This window comes from Ascaphus truei, chromosome 2 (genome assembly GCF_040206685.1).
Source record: "Ascaphus truei isolate aAscTru1 chromosome 2, aAscTru1.hap1, whole genome shotgun sequence".
Taxonomy (NCBI): Eukaryota; Metazoa; Chordata; class Amphibia; order Anura; family Ascaphidae; genus Ascaphus; species Ascaphus truei.
This window is the reverse complement of record NC_134484.1, coordinates 147,150,613-147,178,001: the sequence shown is the minus strand read 5'-3', so window position 1 is coordinate 147,178,001 and position 27,389 is coordinate 147,150,613. Positions and strand designations below refer to the sequence as shown.

Here is a 27,389-nt window from a genome sequence, read left to right as displayed (position 1 = left end):
TTCCCATCCCTCACTAGTATCAAAAATATTGTAGCATCAAGAGGCCCCAAAATTGTCAATCGTGTAAACATTCTATAAGACGACATTAGGGAGGGGTAGTTCTTACCTGCCCATCATAACTTGCATGCATGACATGGCTTATGACCGAGGGAGACGACATCTGGTAAACCGTGTCCGCATATAAATGTTCAGTTGCCAGATTCACAGGATCTTTGCAAAAAGTGAAGCAACGCCATGCTGCAGCGCTCTAATAATCAGGGGGAAGAGAGAGAAAAAAGTAGCTTAACCATGATTTTCTGTGGCACTCCAATCCACTTATATGCTTTAGACTAGTGAGAAAATCGCACATTCATACGTACTCAAGAATGACGGTAATCGAAAGACGAGTATGAGAAAGAAAAAAATTAATTAAGCGTATAACAATATACCTGCATCTTTTGGGAACTTATTTAACTAGTCTACAAAAAGTATAAAATTGTTGAACCTGACAGAGCTCTTAAACCCATTAAGTGCCAGTCGTTGGAGGCAGCAGAGTGCCACCTGACTTCTGGAATTGCAACCTAAGGGATCGCATGGGAAGTCATCACATGGTCAAGGACATCTGCCCCTTTTGCTCCCAGACATGTTTATCGCTCTGATAAGAGTGCCTTTACCAATCTCCCCTACAGAGCAAAAATAGGACAGTCTGGGAATGACGTGCCGGCCCCAGTAAATGTCATAAGGACAACCAAAGTGTTAAAGGAGTACTACCCCAAAGTCTGGCCAAATAAATATATTAAACAAAATGTATTGATGGAGTTTCTTCCTTCGAAAGACTAAACCCTTAAAGCTGCAGTTCAGGCACTATCCTGCATGTGGTTTTTTTAATAAATCAGTTCTGTAGTAAGAAAAAATACTTTTAGCATTTTCTGTTTAAAAAAAAAAAACAAAAAAAAACAACTTTGAAAGACCAATTTTCTTGTATTCGATTTTATTTATTTTGTTCCTATAGCAACGATTTACATTCCCCATATTTAAAGATGTCGCCAAACTTTGCCGATCAATAGACGGAGAACGAATTGACCGGCAGCTATGCAGTTCTTTAGGTAATTAGAGATTGCCCACATGAAACTATTGAAGTAAAAAAATAAATAAAAAAAAAAAAAAAAAAAGACTGAACTACAGGTGCTTGCTGTGTAAAAATAGTAAACCCCTTACTTGCTGTGTAAAAATAGTAAACCCCTTACTTGCTGTGTAAAAATATAGGTTTCCACGTTGTTCTGAATTGTTTAATTCTAATCATACATCCATACAATTTCTGCATACTTACGGCACTAATGATAAGCCTGACTGGTACAGTGGCATGAGTCTTGTTTATTATTTTTAGGGGGAGAGTCTTCCAACTGCCAGATGTCAGATCTCCAAAATCTAAACAATCAGCCTTTCCTGATTCCACCTGTGTGATAAAGGGAAGAATATAGATTAGATATAATTTCAGGTACGTACAATGCATTGGATTAATTTAATATCTATGAAAGTTTTGAATACTATCCTATGTATATCAATAGCTGTATCACGACATTTACCTCTATAAAAGGATTTTCTGAAACTGCTGTTATGACAACTTTGGCAGCCACGGCTTCTGATCTTACTACAGTCTCTGTATCAGCAGATACTGGCCAAGAGGAGACACAGAGCACACACTGGAAAAGCCCAGATCGTTGGGGTAAAAAAATTATTTTTAGGTCTTCTGCTGCTCGAGGACCAATTATGGTTTTGTTCTTGAAAACCAGGCACTGGTAGACTGCTGCATCAACCTGAAAAATAAAATGCTCAATTTGAAACAAAAACAACCCATTAGTTACCATTTAACATTGTGAAACAGCATATAAGCTTGTGGCGTATAAAAATATGATAATATTGCATAAACAGGGAAAAATCTGTGATCAGCTTTCATGTTAACAAGTAAATAATTAATTTTATTGCATGGTTTGTCTTATTTGAATTTTAAAAATACATCTGCACATCCTAATTTTTCATATTAATTCAAAACTGTTTCATAGTGAAAGGATTCAAAAAACAACCCCGTCCATTTTCTACCACCTTTTACAGATTCGCAAAATGTCTCAAAATGGACGTAGACAGTACCAATGACATTCTATAAGTATTGCCATATATAATACTGGATATCTACGAGTACTTACTTTTTCACCATTAACAGCAACACTGAGTATTCCAATGTTAACCTGCAGCCATCTTTCATTTGGGTTGAAAATACTTAGGGATGCTTGGGATGCAATGCCAACACAGCAGGCACTAGGAAAAGTTAACTCTTCAGGCACTAATGCTTGCTCTAACATAGAAAATGAACAAAATATACACACATTCCATTTTCATTCAAAGCAAATAACAGATCTGATTTTATAAAGTATTCGGAACTGAAAAAAGGACATTCCTAAACGGTCACTAGAATTAATCAGCCCAATATTTGTGTAGCAACATATAAATAGGACTATACAAAGCAATTGGAATTTCATATTAATAAAGAAAATAAATGATGTTGCCTTTAAAACAAGATAAAAGTAATGTATCCCACTTTCAGCTCTCCTTGTAATATTGGACATGTACCAGGTTAATTCAAATCTAAAAACCAGCACACAAAGCTACTCATTTAATAGCTTTATTTGTATTGACTATTCTTTGAGTGATAATTGTACAGCATATTTAAGTGGTATACTAGTTAAAAACATTGTAACCTAGTTTTGGGATTACAAACAGTGGATGATTTGCCAAACATATCTTACCAAACCCTGACGACATTCTTCCGCCCCAATGTGGAAGTCCAGTTGTACTAACAGATTGTCCAGGGTAGCCACTTGCTGGATTTAGAATGTTATGGTTGCCAGAATGGTGTTGATTACTTATTGGAAGTGTAGCTAGTAATCTAGAACCAACATTTGTGCTCAGTGGAATTCCAGTTACAGAGTTTTGCATGTGTTGTGCTTGAATGGTGGAACTAGGATACCCTGTATGGGGGCCATAAACTGCTGAGCTTCCAACCCGATATAAGGGCACAGCTGTACTTCCAACAGAAGGTACACTTCCTAGGTACTGCTGTGCAAATGGAGTGGTCGAAAGCGGTTGTCCAGTGAGTAATGTTGGAAGAGAGGACGGAAGTATCTGTGAACCAGAGTCTGAAACAACTGGCTTAAAGCCAGATAGAGGAACAAACTGGTGATTAGTACAAATGTTTTGCATTAGAGGATAGTTACCCAACCCACTTGCTGGCTGGCCATTAAGAGAACACAGTCCTTGGATTGATTTGGTGGTAAATTCCTGCCATGGGAAAGAAGGGTCTACGTGCACAGAAAGTGCTTGGAGGTAGTTACGTGTACATGCATCACTTGACAAAGCAGAATTAACAGCATTATTTGTTTCTTTACACTTTAACCTAGGAGCCTCCATTTCAAATTTGTTCTCTTGCTGTTTTAAAGACTCTTCACTTTTGTTATTAATGCTCTTGGGTACAGCTGACCCAAATCCAGCTAAATCCTGGCTTAATTTATTGGGACTATCACTTAACATTTGGCATCTGTTTTGTTGCCAAGATAAATTGTCTTTGTTTTTGATAATCTGAATTTCTGAAGGCGTAGGGCTGGCTCGCACTATAGTTGTACTCAGCTCAATAGTATTATTGCTCTGAAAATATAAAAATAGTTCTAGTTACAAACAAATCCTGTATACCAAAATTAATAAATTTATGTAAAACATATAGAAACATTGTAGACAAGACTTTAATATTCAAATAAGTTTACAGCTATAACTACATGCTCTAAGGACTGTACCCATGAATTAGCCTATATTGTGACATTTCTTCATCAATCATTTGAACCAGGGTATCACCAGATATAAACAATTCTATTTTTGCGCAGGGGACCCCTTGGCTCCACAAATACTCAGTGAAGTTACCAGTATTTTTTCTTCCTTTAAGGCAAATAAAATGGCTACCAGACTCAGGCCAATAGGACAGAATCGCTTGCGGCTTCCTACTGGGCGGCAATTTAAATGCTTGACAGAAATACAGGTAACTTCACTGGTAAGTGTCTGCAAAAACAGGACCCCGAAAATAACAATATAAAAAAAGTTTAGCGCGGGTGTATCCTCCGGTTGGCATCAAGGTAAAAAGAATTTTTTTTTTTTTTATATGCACCCAATATGAATTGTTACAGGATAAAGTTGGATTATAATATGGGTGGCTACCTGTCGATTCTTACACGGTTACTACAATAGACCACATACTACACAAATATTATTGAATGTCTCATCAGATTTAAGGTTCCAAACATAAGGTCAATAGCCAAGATCAAAAGAAGAGACCACAACTTGCGGACAGTAACTTGAAAAATCATAAATAAAATCAATTTTAATCATGTAGCTTCTTACCTGATTGTTCTCTGGACTTGGAATAATAGTTGTATTCTGCAAAGTACTATCCATGTCTGAAATGTATGTCAGCCTACTCAAGCTATGGCACGACTCCTCCGGGGACAAAATCACTTGCGCAAATCTCTGAACAGAAGCAGTATTCTGAGGACAATCACCAGATCTAGGCAAACAGAATGATCAATAGCTGTAGTATGAGGTTTTATTTTAACTGAATGTCTTTCACCAACTAAAATCCTAAAGGCAACCATTAACACCAAATGCAAGATATTGAAATGTAAAGAAGGCAATGTAAGATTAGGAAATTACACATTTGGTATTAGTTCAATTTTTATTCCTCATTTAATTTGCATAGAATTACATAATCACAACATTTGGATGTCTTGTTCAGATCACCTTGTTCTGGCGCAGGTACAGAATAATTATTGAATAGCAGTATGTAATAATACATTACTTTATATAGTCTTTACATTCCAAAGTAACACTTCATCTGCAATCATGCAGCCTGTGAGATAATATTTATTTATCATAAGAATAAAGATTTAAAACAAAATGCCACAAACCATGTACAAAAATTAAAACTTCTACGTGATCAATTACCCCATATCAGATATCATCAACGAATCTTGGCTGGGAGAAGAGTGAATCAAAGGTGAAGTTGAAGGTCTAAAGCTGTATTGTTCCTCCTCCCGTCCGTGAGCATCATGGTCCGGAAACGTTTTAGATTCTAATTAAAACAAAAAAGTTGGGACAGAATTAAAGTAAAGTACTCATTTACAAGCACAGTCCCAAATGACTTCAATATATTCAGTAGGTGAAAATGAGGGGATTAATGCTTTAGTATATTATCAGTACAATGATAAAATTAATATTAAATATAATAAAAATAGAGTACTAGACCAACCGATTCTGTACACGTTATTACACAAAAATGGGCAGGCACAATGAGCCCCTGCTAATGTTGGTGCTATAAGCATAGAAAAGAGTGACATGCCCACGTTCACAAGAAAATCCAACGACTCCTTCAAATGCAGTGTTCTTCCCACTAAGCCCCTCGAGAGGAACAACCCATAAAGCATAACAATAAGAATTTCTGCAAGTTTTCCCTGTAAAGTTTGTAAACAGTACCCAGAAGTTCTCTTCCAAGGATACTTACACATGGAATGACGTCTAACTATCGTAGCATTAGGGTAGACCAAATAAGATTCACAATAACCCTTACTCCCCTCTCCCCCTCCGAGTTCTTACTGCTCTAAACATACCACTATGACTAGTTCACAGCTGTTATAGGAGCTTACCAGTATCCTTGTGGCTCACTTCAGCAGAAGGTAGTTCAAAACCAACATGCTTTTGACAGTTGCCTGAAATTTCAACTTCGCCCTTTTCCTTGAATTTTTTTTTATCTTCGCAGACTTTTTTAGTCTCCTTAGTGGTTGGTGGAAACTTTGAATCATTTGCAAAACGAGAACTAGATCTCCTGGGTGATTTTAAGATCTGTGTGTTACTTGGAAGATTACACGTTTCCGGTGAACTACTTTCTGCCTGTACCTGCTTACTGTTTGGCACGTGACTCAGGGAAAGTTTTCCTTTACTCTCTGATGTTCTAGAATTCTTTAGACGTGGAGCTGCAGCAGAGAAGCTTGTGCCACTTTTGTAAAGCTTTTCCTTCTCTCTACTAGATTTGCCATCAGACACTCTGGGCTTCTCATTGGTTCTGTACTCAGCTAGCTTTGAATCAGGCATTTCTTCAGCATTCACCATACTTGTGTTTGACTTTGTAAGCAGGTTTCTACAGTCTCCAGCTTTGGAAGCATTCCCCAGAGAACTGCCACGACCCACTGCATTGGGTTTAGCCATGTCACTTACAGGCAGAGGTCGGAGAACAGCATTTACTGCCATTTCCTCTGAGTTGTCAGCTTCTTTCTGAATATCTGTGATATTGGCCAAGTCTCCAACCGAGTCCTGCAGAACCAGCTTGTGACTTAGAGACATGTCCCATGTAAAATTCTTCATAGAGTCCACAAAGCTCTCCGTCTCATATTCACCACCATGGACATCTGTGATTTTCAAGTACCTCTCCATGTCAAATGCACTCTCAGCATTACATTTTTCTAGTGATGTGCACAGCATCTGGTGCAAGATGGAGCTTTCAGCAAACGCTGAAGCCTGTAGAGGTAAATTAGCGTTCTTATTTTTATTTGAAAGAGCCATTATCATAGCAGCTAACTGGGATGGTTCTGCACTGGACGAGGCATTTGCAATGGCCGATGCGATTGTGCTTATGCTAAGCAACGTGCTCTCGGATGCTCGTTGTCCTGATTTTTTTGTGTAACTCCGTTCTTTGATAGCACATTGGCCCTAAGTGAAAGAAATATGTATTTGTGTTAATTTTAAACAAATGTTAAAAGCCACAAAAATCAATTAACTTTATATGTATTAACAAGAAGTCACATGGCCAATCTTGCAAAGCAGGGGTAAACAACTCAGTGACATACATCATTTGACTGATACTTTGAGTCCTCCATTTTAAGCTCCCTTTTATACTTTTGGCCAACTATCAATAATACCTTGGCAAGGAGAAATCTTTCAACTGGCAAAGAAAAGTGGGGATTGATAATTTACCTGTAGTTTCACAGTTCCACAAAAAAGCTTTACCATTTAATTTACATGGAAAGGCGATCTGTAACCTCCAAATCATTTGGCCACCATGGAAGCATTACAAGTGTATCCATGCCACCTTTGGCTACTAAACCTGCCCAACTCTTGGCAGTTAGCCCTGCTAGAAACAGGCAGCCAGTATTCAACATGGCGTTTTCCCCCTTCTTCGTGCTGCACTTGAGTGACAGTGGGAGGCCGTTACATCAGGCCTGAGCATGTCCAATCATGGGATGGACCGGGTGCCCTTCTCCTAGCTGTACGTAAGGGCAGTGCAGCCTAAAATTTAGTAGTGCCTCTTCCCCTTGAGAGGCGCAGGGATCACACAGGATTGCCTGGAGCTTGGCCTACCCTGTTCCTCTTCCCCCTTGGGGGAGAGTGATACCCTATACCTCTATTCCTGCTAGAGGGCCAGGGAACAGCCAGGACAGCTGCAGGGGCTGAGAACTGTAGTGGTAGTCCAGGAACCATCCTCAAGTTGACCATCCCAGAGACTGCAGTGGACAGAGATCTGCCTTGTTCTTGTACTGTCAGACCAAGAGAATAAACTGCTCCTGTTTTACTCCCGCCTAGTGTGTGATCTTACTGGGGGGAGTGGTGATCGTTCTACTGTAGGAGATCATCTTCACCTATCTGGAGCCTACAGCAGATGGAGGCGCTGCACTGCTGGAGAACCATGTGGGTAATGTACCACAGAAACCTGGTCCTGTGTCCCCACTACCACCAGTGGAAAGCTCAGCCCTCCTGTTACCAGCAGGTATCATGCACCACACTACCAGTAATGGCAGAGAGTCTCCCAGAGGGTGGAGGAAACACTGTTACACAAGAAAAATACAAATATAACCTACATTTAATCTACCATTTATCTACGCTCCAAGTAGGATTGCTCCCTTTGGTTATAAAAAAAAAAGGGACCAACCATTCTGTAAAACAGAAAGAAGTTTGACAAGCCATTAGGATTCTCTCAGTGGATTGCCTTCATAACACGGTCTACAGCAATTCAAGTATGACTAAGATTGTTGTGGGCTGTTGTATCCTCCAGAATCAAAGTTAGCAACTGGTGTGCACCAACAGAACATGGCATGGCTATTATATGAAGTAAAATGACATTTAGTTTAGAATGTGTTAAAATGCATTTTCCTGGAAATCCATCAAGATAACATGGTAGCCAATAAAATATATTGCATTTTAGCCAACAGGCTATGGGGGTAGCTCCACAGAAAGTACAGACACGATTCTCCCCATATACATCAACATTTACACACCATGATCAATACCATTACAGTGTGGGGCTTAAAATTAGCTTGTGACAAAAAGGGCTATTAACATTTGCAAATTCTACAAAAAAGAAAAGTGGGGGGGGAAATGAAATACCTCAACATGTGTAAGATCCATTTGCGGTACATGGACATTTCTATCAAGATTTGCCCTTTTTTCTGTTATTCCAACATCAAATGTTGCTGATGAGAGCTTCTGCTCATCCGGGAAGCCTTCAAGATCTCCTGCATAAAATAAGTACATACAGTATTGTAAATTAATAAGGTTACTGATAGTAACGAAAGAGTGCAAAACATTTACCACCACCAATGTTTATTGGTAATATGGCTATAAAAGCATGTCAAGGAACTCAAATGTTAAACATATTACAGTGAAACAGATGAATTTTTACACAAACTGTCAATTTACCCTTACTATAGAGCAAGCTCAAACCCGAAACTGTTACATTTTATGGTATTCCTTAATGTCGTAAATGAATGCTCAAGATATTTTTAAATCACTACAAACAGGCAGCAGCATACAGTGCCCATTCTGAAAACAGAACACAAATGATATAGATAGATATCTATCTGATTATTGTTGTAAGATTATCTGTATATTTATATTGGGTATCTTAGAGATGGGCGAACTAGACAAAACACGATCTGCAGATTTTCTTTACCAAAACCCGATCCGTGCATGGATATCCTAAAGCGGATTGAGCACTAAAAACTTTTGGCTCTAAAGCCACAGCATACTTTTGAGCTCTACTGCCCACACCTGTAGACAATACTCAGACAACTCCTGGTTTCCTTTAAAAATAAACCACTTCCACTTTCTGGTTGTCAGTTCAATGTGCCTTGTGCACAAAAAGGAGAACACCTGGGAGATATGCCAATTGCTGGATTAGCTACTGGTGTGAACAGTAGAGCTCAAAAGCATACTGTGACATTACAGCTACCCAGCAGCTGGTTTTGATCCCACCCGGAATAGCAGAGGTTCTGGATTCTGATGGACCTGGCACTAGAACCCCATTCATCATAAAAAGGTTACGTATGCTTGTCACTATAGTTCTTATGGAAATCCTTTTAGGGAGTATGAGGTGCGAGTCATTTAAATATACTTTGCATATCTCATTAGTATATCTCCCTGGTATCCAAGGTGTGCTCCTTTTTGTACAGGTGTCTCTCCATATTTTATTTGGAGGTAGGTTTGAGGGGATATATAGTGTGCTCAGGACTCAATCAAAAATTTGTTGAGGGACCTATTTTTAGGACACAACAAGTCCAGAGCATAGGCACTCCAAGCGGACAAGGTTCCTGTAGCAGGCACAATGCTTGTTTGGGGAAACAACAATATACCTCATCTTTAACGGACACTTGAGAAAATTGGCCAGTGGTTGACAAATCACCAAAAAATCTACTCGCCACCTAGTACCAAACGTGTGCTGCTTGGGCCAATATTTACTCGCCCAGGGGTTAAATCCACTCGCCCGGGGCGAGCAAATGTATAGGTTTGTCGAACACTGAAATTGGCGATACAAAAAACGGTCCTAGTAGTATCAAGCATTGAACCATCGGATAATACTAAAATCCGTTTTAATGGGTATACAATAAAGAGATGAGGACCCAACAATGAGACGAAAGAAAATGTCTAATATATTAAACTGATAAAGCACGGTAGTGCTATATGCCTATAACAAGCACTACTAATGTGTGCCTGAATATAGAGCAGTCATGCTAGCCCAGATGGCTACGGGTATGGTAACCTAAGCTAAACCAACAGGCAGCAACACAACCGCAAGCAAAAGTCAATATATGACTAAAGGGACTGAAACATGGTATGCATATTACGCTCCGCCCGCTAGACTCTTACCCTCAGAAACATACCACTACACACAGAGGGGGGGGGGGGGAAGAAGGTGGGAAGAGGGTGGGAGCAAAGCAGGGTAGAGGTCCCTCTAGACTAGACTGTGCTGGCCCTGCGGGGGTGTTAGTGTACACAGAGTATTCTCATCAACAGCAGATGCACACATTGACCGGTATAAATGTCAGTGTATAAATAGTGAGACTATAGCATAGTGATGTATATTAAATTCCTCCGTGTGACGGTAGGGAGTAACCAGGCTACATAATGAAGGTTAAGCCCTCTGTTTACCCCCTGAGACTGTGGGGTCCCTGGTAGCTACATAAGCACCATAAGCCAGGGACAATACATGTTGAAAATAAATAGGCAATTATTTTGTTTGCAGGAGGTCGGGGGCTGAAATTACCAGTAGTCCTTAAATTCTTCCCGGCGAGCAGGCATGATTTGCGGGGTGAATTACACCGGGGCAACCCAGTGTCCCCCAGACTCCTGGATTTCAAGCCCAAATATCCCAAATCCATTTCCCTTATAGTATAAGGATCCCCAATGTGTATACCTTATTAAAGTGTACTTTATAAATGTTTTAGACATTTACTATAAGGCTCTACGACGTCCGTAACAAGATTCCGATCAGGGCAAGCCCTTGCTAGCGGGTGCTCTGCGCCTAGGAAAGGCTAGATCTCAACCCCCAGACCCAATAAGTGTGTCTATTCCTGTATTTTGTTGTATTTCCGAGGTTTTAACCAAATAAACCCCATGTTATTTCACTGCCTTGTTTTGCCTATTGAATGATCCCTAAAATATAAATGTGTTAAAAGACCGCAACGCACAGGGGGACGGAGAGGGTGGGGGGCGTCACGCATCAAGCGCCCACACGCAGCCTAGCAACACCGACAGGACCACCACCGGACAGCAGGGAGTTGCAGCGCAGCACATCGATGGAGAGCTGTACTCTGGTTCTCTTTTACCCCCACAGGGACAGAACAGCCTAGCTTACAGGGACCTCAACCCACACCAGCCCCCCACCCTCCCTGTGCGAAGGGGTATGTTGTTATCGAGTGTAAGAGCTAAGTGAGAGGAGCTTCATGTACATACTATGCTTGGGTCCCATCAGTTTACCGTACCCGTAACCATCTGGGCCAGTGGGACTGCTCTATATTCAGACTCACATTGGTAGTGCTTGTTATTGGCATATAGCACTACAGTGCTTTATCAGTTTAATATATTTTTCGACATTTTCATTAGTCTCATTGTTGGGTCCTCATCTATTTAATGTATACCCATTCAAACTGATTTTTATTCAGTTCACGATACTACTAGGACCATTTTTCTATCACCAATTTTCTCAAGTGTGTCAGTTATAGATGTAACCAGGTTCCCCTCTTACCTCCTGGCCGCGTGAGGGGGACGGTTGTGTGGTTGCTCCAGGCAGATTAAGCTGGCTAGCGGGTCGCCAGTGCCCCGCCATTTTGTTTGTATGTGCATGCGCAGAGAAGGCTCGCGCATGCGCAGATAGTATCTTGAGTTGCGGCGGCCATCTTTGTACACCTGGCGCATGTGCAGTATAATGCCAGCGGCAGCCATTAGACCCATAGATCCGTGGGAACTACAAGTCCTAGCAGCCTCGTGGGCTGCAGACCACATGTTGCCAGGCAGCCAATAGTGCTGCTGCATTTATAACAGTGATAACAGCTAGGACAGTTAGTCAGTTGGGAGCAGGGTACAGAAGAGGGAGGTAGGGTCCCAGGTGCCAGTAGGCCTGGGACTAGCCCAGCTTTCCCCTGCAAGCCCCAGCTAGGCACCTGCAGGTGTATAGGGAAGCACATAGTTGGGGACCTTTTTTCCTGTGTTGTGCAGTACCAGGGATACAGTGTCTTCGCCACACGGTGATGCGTAACTTGTGGTCTGGGATCAGACCACCTACGTTCAGAAACTATGGTAGGACGTTCCTGCTGGAGACCACCACACGCAGAGGCGAATGGCGTCGGAGTAGACTGCCCATTGACTGTTGTTCAGCTACACCCGGGGGCTGGAGCGCCTGGGAAGGTATTCGCATAAGTGCACCAACACTTGGGGGGTGGGAAAGGCCATTGGGGTCTGGACACAGGCACTGGTGCCCCTGCATCCAAGTACTGTGGGGATATTCCACAGGTTGGTATACATATATGTCTATTGCTGTTCCTATTTATGTCATTGTTTATTACCTCCCAGTAAATACTGTTTCCCATACTCTGTGTATTACTGGACATATTGTCTTGGGAGGGGTTATCCTACTATGTGAGGAGCCTTCTCAGGTGGGGGCACTGTTTAGTAGATATACACACAGTGGCAGAGGACCAGGCCTCCTTTTTGCCACACAGGCATAGCAGCACAGATAGTCGCCCTGACACAGGAGGAAAGGGGTCTACATAGAGAAGGTATATTGTTGTTTCCCCAAACAAGCATTGAGTGCATGCTACAGGGACCTTGTCCGCTCAGAGTTCTTATGCTCCGCAAGGACATTTGTTTTGATGTGTCCTAATAATCTTCCCCAGTGCACCTGCTTGTTGCATGGCCTTAGGTCACCCTATGTGGAGCGGGTGTCCTCGTCTGTATCGTGACCTATTTTAGTATTTATAAATTCGAGTCTGTCTGCAGATTCTCAGTAAAAGAAAAAACAAACAAAACAAACCCCACGAATCTGCCTGTCAAACAGATCGGCAGAAATTTGCGGATTAAAGGAACGTGCTAATTCAAAGCAAATTCAGATTTCAAAAACATTTTGCCATCTCTAGTATTTTTACTGAAGCTGTATGTTCAATTGGTAATTCACTCACAAACCTGGAGATAATGTATTGTCAAATTGTATGGTGTCCTCATGCTCAGAACTCCCTCGTGAAGTTTGTGAGGTACTTAGTAATGCAACAGGTTCCTGCTTGTCTGGAGATATAATGTGATAACCAAAAGATGGCTGCAGAAATTACACAGGAAAAAAGGAAAAGATTAAGTTAATAGCATGTGTATATTAAAATATTGCATAGCCTAAAATGAAATTATTTTGAATTTACCCTGTCACTATAAAATCTCTTATTTTGTTGAGAATATGAATCAAGTTTTTTTTTTTTTTTAAATGACAGCCTCATGAACACTTAGAAGTAGCTAAACAGGCCGGTTATTGAAAAAGGGGACTCAAATGTCAAAGACTGAGCATGTTTGGTATAGCTCATAAGGAAACACCAGGATTCTACCCAAGCCATATTTTCTTTAGGTGAAGAAAGGGATAGCAGAGGGTCTTATCATTAAGAGTAAAATACAATATTATTGCACCCATTACAACAGTACTATTACATGCTAGAGATTTAATTTGGTCAATGACAAAAGCAGATGACTTTTGCCAAGTATAACAAGTTGTTTATATTTAACTACTAAATGGAGTTCTAGAATATGATAGTGGACTAGTATTATCAATTATATTCTCTGTACTGGGGTGCCGTTAACACATTTAAGGACCTCAACACAAAGTAATTACTTATATACCACAATTTAACCGCTACTTCTCAGCACAGATCTCAACTTTTGTATCGCATGTATAGGTTTATAATTAACACACAGTCAGGGTTGCCACCACTCCGGGTTGGACCACGTATCTCCGGGCTCTGGGTTTACCTAATAAACTTCCGGTTGGTGGTGGCAGCCTCTGAGTCCTCCCGGCAACTAACTTCGGTCAATATGGCCACACAGCGCCATATTGCCATGTCAACGGGAACGCTACGTGGCATCGCATTGCCATGAGAGCATGACGTCTACGCCATAAGGTATCCCATTGTCATGGCAACTTCACACCGTGTGACACCACTTAGTGTCTCGTTGTCATGGCAATACGGCACCATGTGATGCCGCACGGCCATATTGACGGGTGGCAGCGGTAGATGCCGGGAGGATGTTGGAACGATGCCAGGAAGACACCGCCGCCAAAGGTAAGCGCAAAATTTTAAAATTGTGTCTCCAGGTGGGCCTTCAGAAGGAGGAAACCCTGCATACAGTACATTTTCAGAATAAACTGAATTTACAACCTTAAAGCATTAATCATGCAACTGAAGACTTCCACATTTTGGCTGCTGTACATACCCTTTTTACATCGTGGCCCCCACCAAGGCAACCCATGGCCTCGGATCTCTGACCAAAAAATTCTCCCAGGGAGAGACGCAAGTAGCTCTCATCCTCATGGCACAAATCAGTGGTCACCCGAGATGCTCTCAGCAATACATGATTACTTGTTGGTAGTTTCCAAGAGGTGTCACCCATGTTAAGGGATATGTTTTCTAAATCCATTTTCTCCTCCTGTGAGCAAATGACAAATGTTATTACACTTGAAATAATTCCAAATGGTAATGCACCAACTATTAGGAAGATGACCAAAAAAACACTACAACAAATTTAGTGCTTTTCTCCCAATGGGACTTAGAGTACACACATTTAAAATCAACAGTTACAAAAAATAAAAGGAACACATTAAAAAGATATATAAAAAGACATCAAGATAAAAATATAGGATGAATAGAATATAGAATGGAATGATACTGTAAGTATTGAACATCTGATAGGTTGAGGTTCACTCATCTTGGGGAGAGAGAAGTCTTGAATCGGTTTCTAAAGATTCCAGAGATGGGGCTTCTGACTTTACAAGGCAGAGAGTTCCAAAGAGTAGATGCAGCCAAGACCCCAAAAAAGTCAGGGAGATTCTGGGAACTGTTACAAATCGTTCACGTGCAGATCAAAGATGCCGAGTGGGAGTCTAGGGAACAGGAGCTCTTCCAGGCAGATGGGACACGGATTATGTAGGCCGTTGCATGACGGCAAGCCAATCTTGAAACAGATTTGCAATGTTACAAGCAGCCAGTGCAGAGAATGGAGACCAGTGGTCTAGTGGCAAGAACGGGTCTGGTTTGTAAACAGCATGGCCGCAGCATGCTGTACCAGATGCAGGTTGCGTAATCTGTTTCTGGAAGACCCAGCTATTATATGGTGCTCAGCGCATAAAGGTAGTATAAATATTCAGCACTGTAACAAATCAACTCATAACATCTAGCGAGTGGTGATATCCACCGAACTACCATTGGCGTGCTATAAACTTCATTTTAAGGAGTTGTTGGCTTTTTAAGAAAATGTCAGGTTCATGCATCCAACTGGTACCCACATGACAAATCAAGTATTAAAGAAATAGAAAGTAGGATGAAAGTTGAACATAAAGCAGCAACATGGGTTTCACCTTTTTATTTCAGGATTGAAGCAAGAGGTCTTTGCAGCTGAACTGTATTCATTTCAGCTCCATGGGTCACCTGCTTCCAGAGATACTTACCGCCATAAGGGGTGCCAGCGTTTCTGCAGGCAGAGAAACTGTGTGCCTAACATAATGGCGACATTTAAATGTCCAGCATCATGCAGGCCAACAGAAAGCTGTGACATCACCCAGTACGGCTTCCTATTGGCCCTCGTGTCCGGGACATTTAAACTAAAGAGATACCAGCACCACCCAGGGAGGCAAGTATCTCTGGAAGCAGGGGGTCCTGAAATTAACAGTTCAGCTGTGATGGGGGTCATGGCAATGACATCACAGAGCTGGTATGCCATGATTGGCTGAACCACTCACGTGCTGCGGCCGCCGCATGAAAATACAATTTTTTTGTCTTTTCAAAACGCGGTTGCACCATCGCGCTCAGTCGTGCGCACACAGGCACACACTAGCAGTGGCCTCCTGCAATTTGTGCTTGGTGCGTGGAAGTGCCATCGCACACAGTATAAGCTCAGCTTAAAACATACAGGAGGAGATTGCAGACACAGTTGGACACACGGGACAGGAGAGAGGAGGAGGAGAGGTTAGGGGAGGAGAGATAGATTTGGGTGTCATCGGCATAATAATTATACTGAAAGCTAAAAGATTGTATTCGTTCTCTAAGAGAAGAGGTGTAGAGGGAGAACAGCAGAGTGCCATGGACAAAGCCTTGCGGGACTCAATAATATACAATTGTGGTGACCCAGCCGCTCAACCTAATACTTCGGTAATATAGTCATATATAACAGGGTGCAATAGGAAACAACAGATATAGTTTTACAGGCTAGGTCCCAAAAGAGGGACCTAAAAAGATCCTATGTATAGCACTTTGTGGAAAATAATGGGTGGACTGTAGTCCATGAGAATACAAATATCTCCACAAGAGTGGGCACCTAGGGACACCTATATAGAAGATATGCGGGTGTTCATTATCCCAATCATTACCTTTGTCCAAGTACCTACGATGCATATTCATGTAGTCTCATTTATGCAACACTGATCTATTTCCATCATAGGAACACTGATATGTTGTACTGTTATTAATAGTATTATACCATTATCTTTTAAACATGTGTTATATACCAGCGGTCGTTTGAATTAGCACACTGCATATGTACGGGGGGCCATTAGAGGAGCCAGAGATATAGATATATCATACTCCTAGTTACACATACATGAAGTTTCTACATCCTACTGCTGATTTTGCCATGTGATATCACTTTTACCATATTTGTTGCGCTTTGTTTGTTTCACAATGGTCAAGTTCCACCCAACTCCTGCGATAGTACAGAAAAAGTTCCACCTGTGGGATTCCATATAAACAGTCCCATCTTTCCGCACCAGGTACTCTTATGATACAAAACCTTACAATATATACACTAATTATTGAACAAATAATGTTATTGGATAGGACTTGTTGAGCACTACCATGAAGGATCTTAGAGGGAAAAAAATAATGGTAATAAGTAAACAAAATGTATTTTCCTGGTAATCCCCATGGCAATGGTCACGAATGGAACTTGTTAAAGCAGTACCTGTAAATGAAGGGGAGGGGGGGGTTCAAATAATTACCACCAAAAAAACTGAACAGCAAATTAGTTTCTTTATTAAGCAGAAACAATGGACTGGGGGACTTTCCTGCCAAAGCATGCAAATCTACACGATACTACTTTATTGAAGGAGTCTCAAGCTGCTGCCCTGCATAACTGCAGGAGAAGCTACTCCCTTCTCCACCCACGATGTGGCCATTGTCCTTGTATAATGTACTTTGACTAGCTATGGAGCTGGTTTATTTTTGGATGTATGCTTTTTTTTTTTTTATGGCCACTACAAACCAATGGCTTATCGTCGCCTTTGAGGTTGCTTGCCTCCCTCCATCTTTCTCACACTGGGAGCAAAAATAAACGGATTTCCTGAAATCTGGCATTCTGGAAAGATACTGTTTAAGACGCCTCACTAAATCCAGTGTATGCAATACCGTTCTAGATCGTACGAAGGATTCGGACAAAATGAAGGTAAAAATCAATTCTTGATTAAGATGTAAGGCCGATACTGCCTTTGGTAAGAATGGCAGAACTGGTTTTAGGATGACCGTGTCCTGGTGAAATATCAAGAACACCATGTATGAACTGTTGAAGTTGTTCAAATGGAGCTCCTGTCATTTATTGAAGGACGAAGAGTAAAACCCAGGCGGGAATCGAACCCGTAAATTGTGGTTTCATTTTCTTTAAGGCTTGAAAAAAACCTTGACATTCACCATAGCTAAATTGTTTTCTCAGTAATACTGCCAATGCCAATATTTGTACCTTCAGGGAACTAACACTGAGCCCTGCCTCTAAGCGCTCCTGCAGAAATTCTAGGATTGCTGAACAGGTGGATCCAAAAATTGTTATATTGCAGGTTCACACCAGTGAAAAAAGCATTGCCAAATTCTGAAATACACCATAGATGTGGAGATCTTACCTGCGGTTATCACGGTCAGTATGACGACACACACCCAGGAGTTGAGAAAGATCTGCTCAACCTCCAGGCTGTCAAATGCCAAGATTTAGGATTGGAATCTTAAACTTGGCCCTGGGAACATTGGTAATTGCCATGGTTTGTCTGTCACCATGTACATTAATTGTGGAAACCAGGATCTGCGTGACCAGTTTGAAACAATTGCCATTACCTCAGCCAAATCCGGTCTTATTTCTCTCCCTCCCCCCCCCAGTTCCCTTGGTATGAGAGGAATTGGAGGAAATATTATGTACGCCAGTTCAAAGTGCCATTGGGAGGAGAGGGCATTCACGCAGGCGGCTTCTGGGTAAAACTCTTGAACAGAATTTGTTTAACCAGTTTAACACTACCACCATCAGATATACATTATTGCATCTAGTTTTATCCCCAAAAAGTTGATTACCTTCAAAGGGAATCCCACATTGTTTTTAGATGCGGAATCCGTTTGCTAAGGCCATAGCCAGGGTGCTCTCCTAGCTGCTACTGACAAAACCATAGATCTCACTGCCAGTTTTACAGACACCAATGATGCCTCGGATGTGAACTCTGACAATAACTTCAGCTTTAAGTGCTTTCATGATCTGGGATCTTTTGACTCCTTTGAGCTCCTTCCAAGTTTGCAATCTCCAGTTTCGGTGCTCTAAAGAGTGATGTTATGGCCACCGCTGGCTTACATGCTCCTGCCGCTGTGAAATGTCTTCTTAAAGCCCGTTACATAGCGTCCCAAAAGGAGGCTGCATCATCCACTGGTAGTGTTGTACATCTTAGCAATCTAGATAACGCATCTACCTTAAATGAATAACATACTTCTACATCTTTTTCAAATGGGTAGATCCTGGTAAATTTCCTGAACATGGCCACTTGTCCGGCTGCGTCCATACTTTCTTGATAAAATAAATTATCATGTTGTGCACAAAAAACCTCTAGGCTTTATATGGAGGTCACTAAAAATACGATCCTTAGTTTCTGTAGGGACGGTCTCGTTATCCCAGTTAAGGACTTAACTCACCGCCTTAATGAGAGGCTCAATGATCTACAAATCAAATGCTGACTATTGTTCCGTGGAATTATCTTGATCTGATGATTCAAAATCTGCTTCAATGATGCACAATTGCTTCTCTTCCAACTCCTCAGAGGAGTTCTGTTGTCTCTCCAGAATGTTTGCAGACTGAGGAAGCCAACTCAATACCCTGTGTTACTGCATCCGTTATCCACAACATGAAATCAGCCACTGGCTGCACAGGTTCTTTGCTGCTTCCTTGAGTTATCTGTTCTCAAAAAGTTTTTTTTTCACAGGCAGAGCAGTATTTAGTCTTCCTAGCAGCCTTCTTAATGGTGGGCTCAGAAGCCATTTTAACTCCTGATTCCTCAAGCTGTATACCTGCTGCACTGAGACGTGTATGAATTGCAGCAGTCTCTTTAGAGAAGGAAAAGGTGGGTGTGGGGAGCGGGGGGGGGGGGAGCAGCCACGGACTAACTCCCTTGGGCTTACCGTGTCTTTTTAGGTAGGTATAGCAAGCTTTCCTGAACCTGCATCCATTGGAAAAAAGTTCTTTAGGTTTATCTGGCAGAATTTGCTCAGAAGCTGTAAATCCTTCAGGGTTTGCAGTCCCTTCAACATCTGGGCAATTCTCTCAAGCTTGTGCAGGCTCCTTTGTGTGCCTGCCAAAGTTAATTGCCGCAGAACAGCAGGACAGAGATCAAGCATGTCTTTTAAAAGGCGCGGCACGTCTTTAACGCGATTTAGACCGTAGAGCCGCCCCCTCCTCCCCCACCCACGTGGTGGCATCCACCCAAGCTAACAGGAGGTCCATGTGTGCAAGCGCTTCAGCTGCTTACCTCTGCTTCAGCTTGCAGCATAGCAGGCTAGTTGGCTCCACAAACAGGTAACTCCTTGGAGTGCGAGATGTCCGAGCATCAGAGGAAGAGGCAGTAATTTCCAAAACACAAAACTCTCAGCTAACATAGGACAGAAAGAGACTAACTGGGGAGGAAAGGTGTGGTTATTTATAGGTTCTCCCATTGGTGGGACCTTTTCTGTCCTCTCTCAGCAGTAGGTGGAACTTAACCATGAGTGAGCACTGCCATAGGGACTACCAGGAAATATCAGTATTAAAAGTAGGTGCGAAGAGCAGCACACCATCTGTTGCAGTTTAAAGGGATGTATTCCCCCCCAATACCCATTAAATAATTTTGAATGGCAACAGACTGTGTGCTACTCTTCTTTGCACTCACCATGTAATGTTACATGTTGAGCAATCCTTAGCAAATTCCACATCATGTGGGTAGGTTTTTTTGTTTCATACTTTTAATTACAAAGTTTCAATCTGTAACTGAAATTTTACCTGGATAAATCGGTTTTCTTTCTCAAATTCTTTCTGATCTTCCTGAATGATTGCTAGAGCATCAGCTACGGGAAGAAAAGTAGAAAATAAAAGGGTGGATTATTTGAAAGTGCCAAGTACAAAAATCTGCACCGCCCTCTCCCCTAGAGAAAATCAAATATGGCATGATGTACAGTAAAGCCATTCACATGTCAGTCGTAGTGAGGTTTACACATTAGGGCATAGAATATATAATATATATTAATGTACAAACACGTAACGAAAAATAGACGGATTTACAGGGCTCAACTGATTGAACAATTCCAAGCTTTCAAATGCATTTCAGAATCACACTGTTCGTTTAACAGTGTTTTGATATAGTTTCCCTTGGAGTGCAAGTCAATTCTACTATTAGAACGATTTTATAATAAAATACCCATTCTACAGATTAATTTACGCTTCTATCAATGTGCTGCAGTTAGCACATGTTTCCCTTGGAGTGCAAGTCAATTCTACTATTGAAGAAATGCAAATCGGTGATTCCAGCAATGTATATACTGTATTAATCATCCAGCGGTGTCATGCTCCAAACACAGACTACTAAAAACAGCTGCAATAGAGAGAATGAGGCATTGCAGACACCGATTGATCAAAAAACAAAGACATTTTGTGACATAGCCTTACTACAAAGCAAATATGAGATTCATGAGGTCAAGGTAGATTCAATAGAGAAATATAGAGCTACTAGCTAGTTTAAGAAAATTTGCTGGTTTCACTTAAATATATTAAACTGTATACTGCAAGTCCAACTTTTGGGTGTAGATTTATTCAAATATACATTTATTTAATCTTGATGGAAATGGCAATATTTCTTTAGCTAGCTCCAGCTTCTATAAAACGACACCAAATACAGTATCAGATTTCCCATTAGGCTGCAAAATTTTGGGGCGGCAAAAATGTTTGCCCCCATTTGCATTTGTCTTGCTCGCGGGCATATCGGATCTAAAGGGAAGGACTTGCTTACCTGTGCCGGCAACCTCCATTCTGCCGCCCTGCTTCTCCGCGGCGTCCAAATGACGATGGATTCTGAAGGAGAAGCAGGGCTGCAGGCAAGTGCCTAAGGGCGGCAGATTTACGATCAAATAACTTTCTGTAGTAGTTCCACCTTATTAAATAATGTTGATCTTATTCACACAAAGCAATTAACAATTTGGGATGAAGCTTTACTGAAGCCTGCCATTTACAACGCCATATTTTAAGTAACATTGTATAAGGCATTCTAAGCAGATTCAAAACTAATTTATCAAAATTAACATTAGCACTAATCACAAATATACAAGTTGTTTGTTTTTTTAGAATACCTATTCTACATATTCATTTAAACTTCTATCAATGTGCGGCAGTTAGCGCAATTACGCTCTTACACTTAAGTTCTACAAATTGGTACAAACAGCATTTTCTGCAGCAGAGAATTTACAGCATGCAATTAAAACATGTTACATGGTCACTTACATCCACAAATGAAGTCTTCCTCATTAAACAGGTCATTAACTGTACCAGAGAATCTCACACCTTCCTCGTTATCGAATGATTTATAGTATGCAAGATCAGTCACCCACTTGCCTTCTTCATTTTGATAAACCACACTATGCGGTGGACTGCCAACTGAAAAACAAGAAAATGTAAGCGACTATCACCAACCTAAAAAACAGGCATGATAAAACATTTCATTTAGGCACAGAGGACTTAAAAAAAAAAAAAAAAAAAAATTATATATATGTAAGTGGAGGGAGCATTACCTGGAAATATGCTACACATTAACAGTTGAACAATTTAATAAGGGTTTAGTACTTGGACGTAGTACTGGGCTGAACTATTTGCTCTGTGAGGAAAAGCACCACCTCAGAAAACCGTGACACCCACTTTGAAGCAGGGGGCCCCATTTAAAATCCCACGGTTCGCTTCTTGTGACCGTGGGCTTTTCACAATATCCCTGTGCCTCAAGCCCCAAAAAGATTGCAAGCTCGGGGTAGGGACTGTACCTGTAAAATTCTAAAACAATGTTGAGTACTGCACACTATATTATTGTGTGTCAACATATAGTGCTTTTCTCCTAATAGGACTCAACGTTAATCTCTCATCATTAGTTGAAGTAGCTGCAGTGATAACTATTCTACGTGCATTATGTACTGAGAAATACACTGAGGGCCTTACTAGCGGACAGTTAAATAACTAAAGTAATCATACATACAACATGACTCATTTATGTTGGCTTTGGTCCTTTGTCACAATTGAACACGCTTTGGCGAGTTTTTAGTACTTGCAACGGCGGCTGCGACGTTGCGCAGCGCCATAGCAAGTACATGCACGCCATCGTGGGTGCCCATAATGGGCAAGATGGCTGACGTCACGCGGTCGAGATCGTTTTAAGTCAGGATTTTGATTTCAACAACAATCCCCACATGACGTCAACGGCACGTGAGCAGTTCAGCTAATGAGGACGAACCGCTCACGGCCACGCCTCCACCACGCCCCCCAGTCGCGATCTCTGGTCCCCTGCACCAGAGTGCAGGAATCGCTGTGGGACGGTGACGGCTGTTACACGGTCAAGTCGCGGTATCCCCTACTGTAAACTCGGCCTTATGCAGTATTTACATCTGTAAGCCATCAAGCATTATACACATTTCATTTATTATTCAGGTTAACAGATGTAAATAGACGTCATTATTACGTCTAAGGTTTGGGTGTCTTTTAGAGAAAATGTAAAACTGTAAATAACTACAAGAACCCAATATACCTTGCCCATTTCCAGGAAAGTCAAAACTCCACTGAAATGGTTGCTCCTGATCCGACTGCCACTTTGCTGAAGTATCTAGACACTCCTTTTGGCTCCATTGATGTGTTGGAGATAAATAAGCATCTGCTAGACCGTTCACAACTTTACTATCAGACGTATGTGCATCGGTCACTTGCATATCTTCTGACATGGGATATTTGTCATAATGCACATCCCTCCCAAGATCGGATGAAACCATCTGAGACAAGTAAATACTATCTTGAGCATCCGTCTTATATAAAGTAGCCGATTGTTCATAAGCCTTTTGAACATTCTGGAAAAACACAGATTCTAAATTAGGTCTGTCATTGATATCATGTGATAACTCGCTATTATCCAGGGACTCCTAAAAAAAACAAATTGAAAAAAAAAAAAGTGTATTATGAAGGATTTCTACCAATTATCAAAACAGGAAGTGAAAACAAGCTTAGGCTATTATGAGAATGACAAAAGTGACAGTGCTCTATTACAAGTCTGTTGTACTTCAGAACTCTTAAAATAAAAAGTAATTCAGACGTTTAATGATCATGCACAGGGTTACTTAACTCAGGGGGCACATTACATCGCACATTCTTACCAGTTCTAGATTCGTGTTGCAAGTCATATTTTTTTCAAGTTGAGAAGAGTTCGGCTTAATTTCCTTAGTTGTTTCCCCATTTCCAACTGGGTCTATACGATCTTTAATCTGCCAAGAGTGTAGGGAAATGTTTAACAGACATTCAGTGCAGATGGTACGAAGAAATCATAATTTGCTGAGTATTAAAATGGCTGTTGTGATGTTTTACATAGTTACATAGATGAGGTTGGGGCGAGAACAACGTCCCCTCTCAAGTTCAACCTATGTTATATTTTAATAGGCTGAGAGCCTCATCATATTTATAGTTTTATTGATCACCATGCCATGAAACATTTGCCAAATTTTGTCCCATAAAAGAGAATAATAAATTACCTCTTGCCTACAGTATAGATAAACAGGATTTCTCCCTGAACCATCATCCTTCCTACATTTACTTATATACCTTTTGTTTGAAAATAAATTTGTAACCGTTTCTTAAAGATATCTACTGTATTTGCCATCCGTCTCTGGGTGGGTAGTAAATTCCATAGTGTAACTGTCCTTACTGTTAAGAACCCCTCTTTGCTGCTGGTGAAAACTCGCAGGGCGACCCCATATCGTTTGAACAGTCCTTTATATGAAAAGTTGCATTGAAAGTTTATTGCATTATCTTGAATATGTTTAGTAAATAATATTCCATCAGAGACACCTTTTTCAATGTAAACAATCCTAAATTGAAAAGTCTTTCCTCGAACATCAGACCTTCGATTCCCTTAATTAATTTGGTTGCTCATCACTGCACTTTTTTCAGTTCAATAATATCTTTATGCAGAGGTGCCCAAAACTGTACTCCACATTTAAGGTGTGGTCTTACAAATAATTATACAGTGGCAAAGTTATGTATCCTTGCCTTTAATCTTTGGCCTATTTTAGAGGATCATTCCAGGTTGCATTCTTTTGTTGTTTTTTTTTTTTTTTTTTTAATGTGTGCAACATAAAGGAAAAGTAATTACAATGGCAAGTGGGGAAATTTAAAAAAAAAAAAAATAAAGTTTGAGAGCCCCAATGAGAATGATAGAAATTCCATAGTTTTTCCATGATAACCTTCAGGAATCAAAACCAGTCAATTCTTAAATATCCAAAAGGGTTTATATTAACCAATTCCATGTCTTTTGAAACAAAATGATGTATGAGTTAGACAAACAATGAGTAATTAAGAGTTAGGATATGTGCAAAAGTAAGTGAAACCCTGGTTTTATCAGCTAAATTAAAGGGGATAATTAGAATCAGGTGTTTAAATAATTAGATCTTCAGGGGTGAGTCTGGGAGGTCCGCCCTATATAAAGATCAGAAAATTTGTGAGTTTGGTCTTCACCATACAAGGTGTGTGAAAAAACGTCATGCCATGGTCAAAAGAAATCTGAGGACCTCAGAAAAGCAGTTATTGAAACGGTTATAAAACCATTTCAAGAATTTAGGCCTCCACTAAGTCAGTCAGACAGATAGTCTACAAATGGAGAGAGTTCAAGACCACAGTCACTCTACCCAGAAGCAGTCATCCTACCAAACTCTCTACAAGAACAAATAAGGAAATCATCCAGAAAGTCAAAAAGAACCCCAGAGTAACAACAAAAGGATCTGCAGGCCGCTCGTCTTAACTAATATGAGTGTTCGTGACTCACCTATCAGAAAAAGACTGAACAAGAATGGGGTTTGTGGAAGGATAGCCAGAAGAAAAAAACTACTGCTCTCTAAAAAGAACATTGCTGCCCGCCTGAAGTTTGTCAAAGATCACAAGACTTCTGAAACAATGTTCTCTGGACAGACAAGTCAAAAACGTAGAACGTTTTGACCTCAATGAAAAACGTGTTTGTCGAAAACCAATCACTGCGTTCGAACAGAAGAACCTCACCCCAACCGTCAAGCATGATGGTGGGAGTATGATGGTTTGAAACGGCTTTGCCGTCTCAGGACCTGGACGGCTTGCCATCATTGCCACAACCATGAATTCTGCATTGTATCAGAAGATTCTAGAGAATTTCAGGCAAGCTGTCTGTAAGCTGAAGCGCAAGTGGGTCATGCAGCAAGACAATGATCCTAAACATACAAGCAGAACTACAAAAGAATGGCTGTAGAAGAAAGAAAATTCCACATTTTCGAATGGCCTAGTCAAAATCGGGAACTATACCCCATCGAAATGTTGTGACAGGACCTGAAGCAAGCTGTTCATGCAAGGAAGCCCCCAAATGTCACTAAAGCAGTTCTGGAAGGAGGAATGGGCCAAACTTCCTCAAAACCGATACTAGAGATTGACCAGCAGTTCAGGAAATACTTAGGTGATGTCATTGCTGCTCAATGTGGTGCCACCAGGTACTGAATCTAAAGGTTCACATAGTTTTTCACACATGGGATAATGAATGTTGAATCATTTGTGGATAAATAAATGTTGAAAAAGTATCATGTTTTTGTGTCATTTGTTTGATCAGGTTATCCTGATCTATTATTAGGACTTCAATTAAGATCTAATCACATTTTGAAATATGTGAAAACCCTAAGGGGTTCACAAACATTCTTCCCACTGTACCCGAGCTGCCAAATCAATCTGCTCTCCTCTGATTGGCGAAGATCAAGCTTCCTGGGTTCATATTATGGCTGACATATGAATCTATCCTGCAGCCAGTGGAACACAACAGTATAACCTTATACAGGCATACCCCGCATTAATGTACGCAATGGGACCGGAGCATGTATGTAAAGCAAAAATGTACTTAAAGTGAAGCACTACCTTTTCCCACTTATCGATGCATGTACTGTACTGCAATCGTTATATACGTGCGTAACTGATGTAAATAACGCATTTGTAACAGGCTCTATAGTCTCCCCACTTGCGCACAGCTTTGGTACAGGTAGGGAGCCGGTATTGCTGTTCAGGACGTGCTGACAGGCGCATGCGTGAGCTGCCGTTTGCCTATTGGGCGATATGTACTTACTCGCGAGTGTACTTAAAGTGAGTGTCCTTAAAGCGGGGTATGCCTGTATTACGATGGGTAACAAATTGCGGCTGAGGTGAAAACGTTAACAATAGACAGTCTCCTGCTGGGAACTCTGCAAGAGACCTGGTATAGCAACCAAAAAATGCTCAGTACATCAAAGCTCATTAAAAATTGTAGAAAAAAAAAAACTGTGTGCGCTGTGCACGCGCATAGTAAGTGAAACTTCTTTGACTTTTGTCATAGAAATTGTATTTGTATTGGTGATGTTTTAATTAAAAATCAAAATACAATTTCATTGACAAAACGCAAATAAATTTGACTTAGAACGTGCGTACACATCCCTTGTATTTGCACTAAGTGTGAATTCCTCGTGTGTGTGTGTGTGTGTGTGTGCGTGTGACTGTGCGTGTGACTGTGTGACTGTGCGTGTTACTGTGTGACTGCGCGTGACTGTGCGTGTTACTGTGTGACTGCGCGTGTTACTGTGTGACTGCGCGTGACTGTGCGCGTGACTGCGCGTGTTACTGTGTGACTGCGCGTGACTGTGCGCGTGACTGCGCGTGTTACTGTGTGACTGCGCATGACTGTGTGCGTGACTGCGCGTGTTACTGTGTGACTGCGCGTGACTGTGCGCGTTACTGTGTGACTGCGCGTGACTGTGCGACTGCGC

The 27,389-nt window shown here is 41.1% G+C and overlaps 1 protein-coding gene across 1 annotated transcript in view; it reads right to left on the bottom strand.

The window, feature by feature from the left end:
* The window catches only part of CEP192 (centrosomal protein 192), a 140,818-nt gene that overhangs the window by 27,643 nt on the left and 85,786 nt on the right, over window positions 1-27,389 (bottom strand). Inside the window, exons 22-36 of the mRNA XM_075588525.1 lie at window positions 23,748-23,855; window positions 23,132-23,516; window positions 21,847-21,999; window positions 20,356-20,420; window positions 14,308-14,520; window positions 13,021-13,150; window positions 8,452-8,579; window positions 5,721-6,780; window positions 5,023-5,149; window positions 4,423-4,585; window positions 2,784-3,678; window positions 2,184-2,332; window positions 1,566-1,796; window positions 1,310-1,435; window positions 107-247 (exon numbers count right to left, since the gene is read on the bottom strand). Coding sequence (XP_075444640.1) covers window positions 107-247; window positions 1,310-1,435; window positions 1,566-1,796; window positions 2,184-2,332; window positions 2,784-3,678; window positions 4,423-4,585; window positions 5,023-5,149; window positions 5,721-6,780; window positions 8,452-8,579; window positions 13,021-13,150; window positions 14,308-14,520; window positions 20,356-20,420; window positions 21,847-21,999; window positions 23,132-23,516; window positions 23,748-23,855 — 4,074 coding nt within the window. The remainder of the gene's footprint in view (window positions 1-106; window positions 248-1,309; window positions 1,436-1,565; window positions 1,797-2,183; window positions 2,333-2,783; window positions 3,679-4,422; window positions 4,586-5,022; window positions 5,150-5,720; window positions 6,781-8,451; window positions 8,580-13,020; window positions 13,151-14,307; window positions 14,521-20,355; window positions 20,421-21,846; window positions 22,000-23,131; window positions 23,517-23,747; window positions 23,856-27,389) is intronic.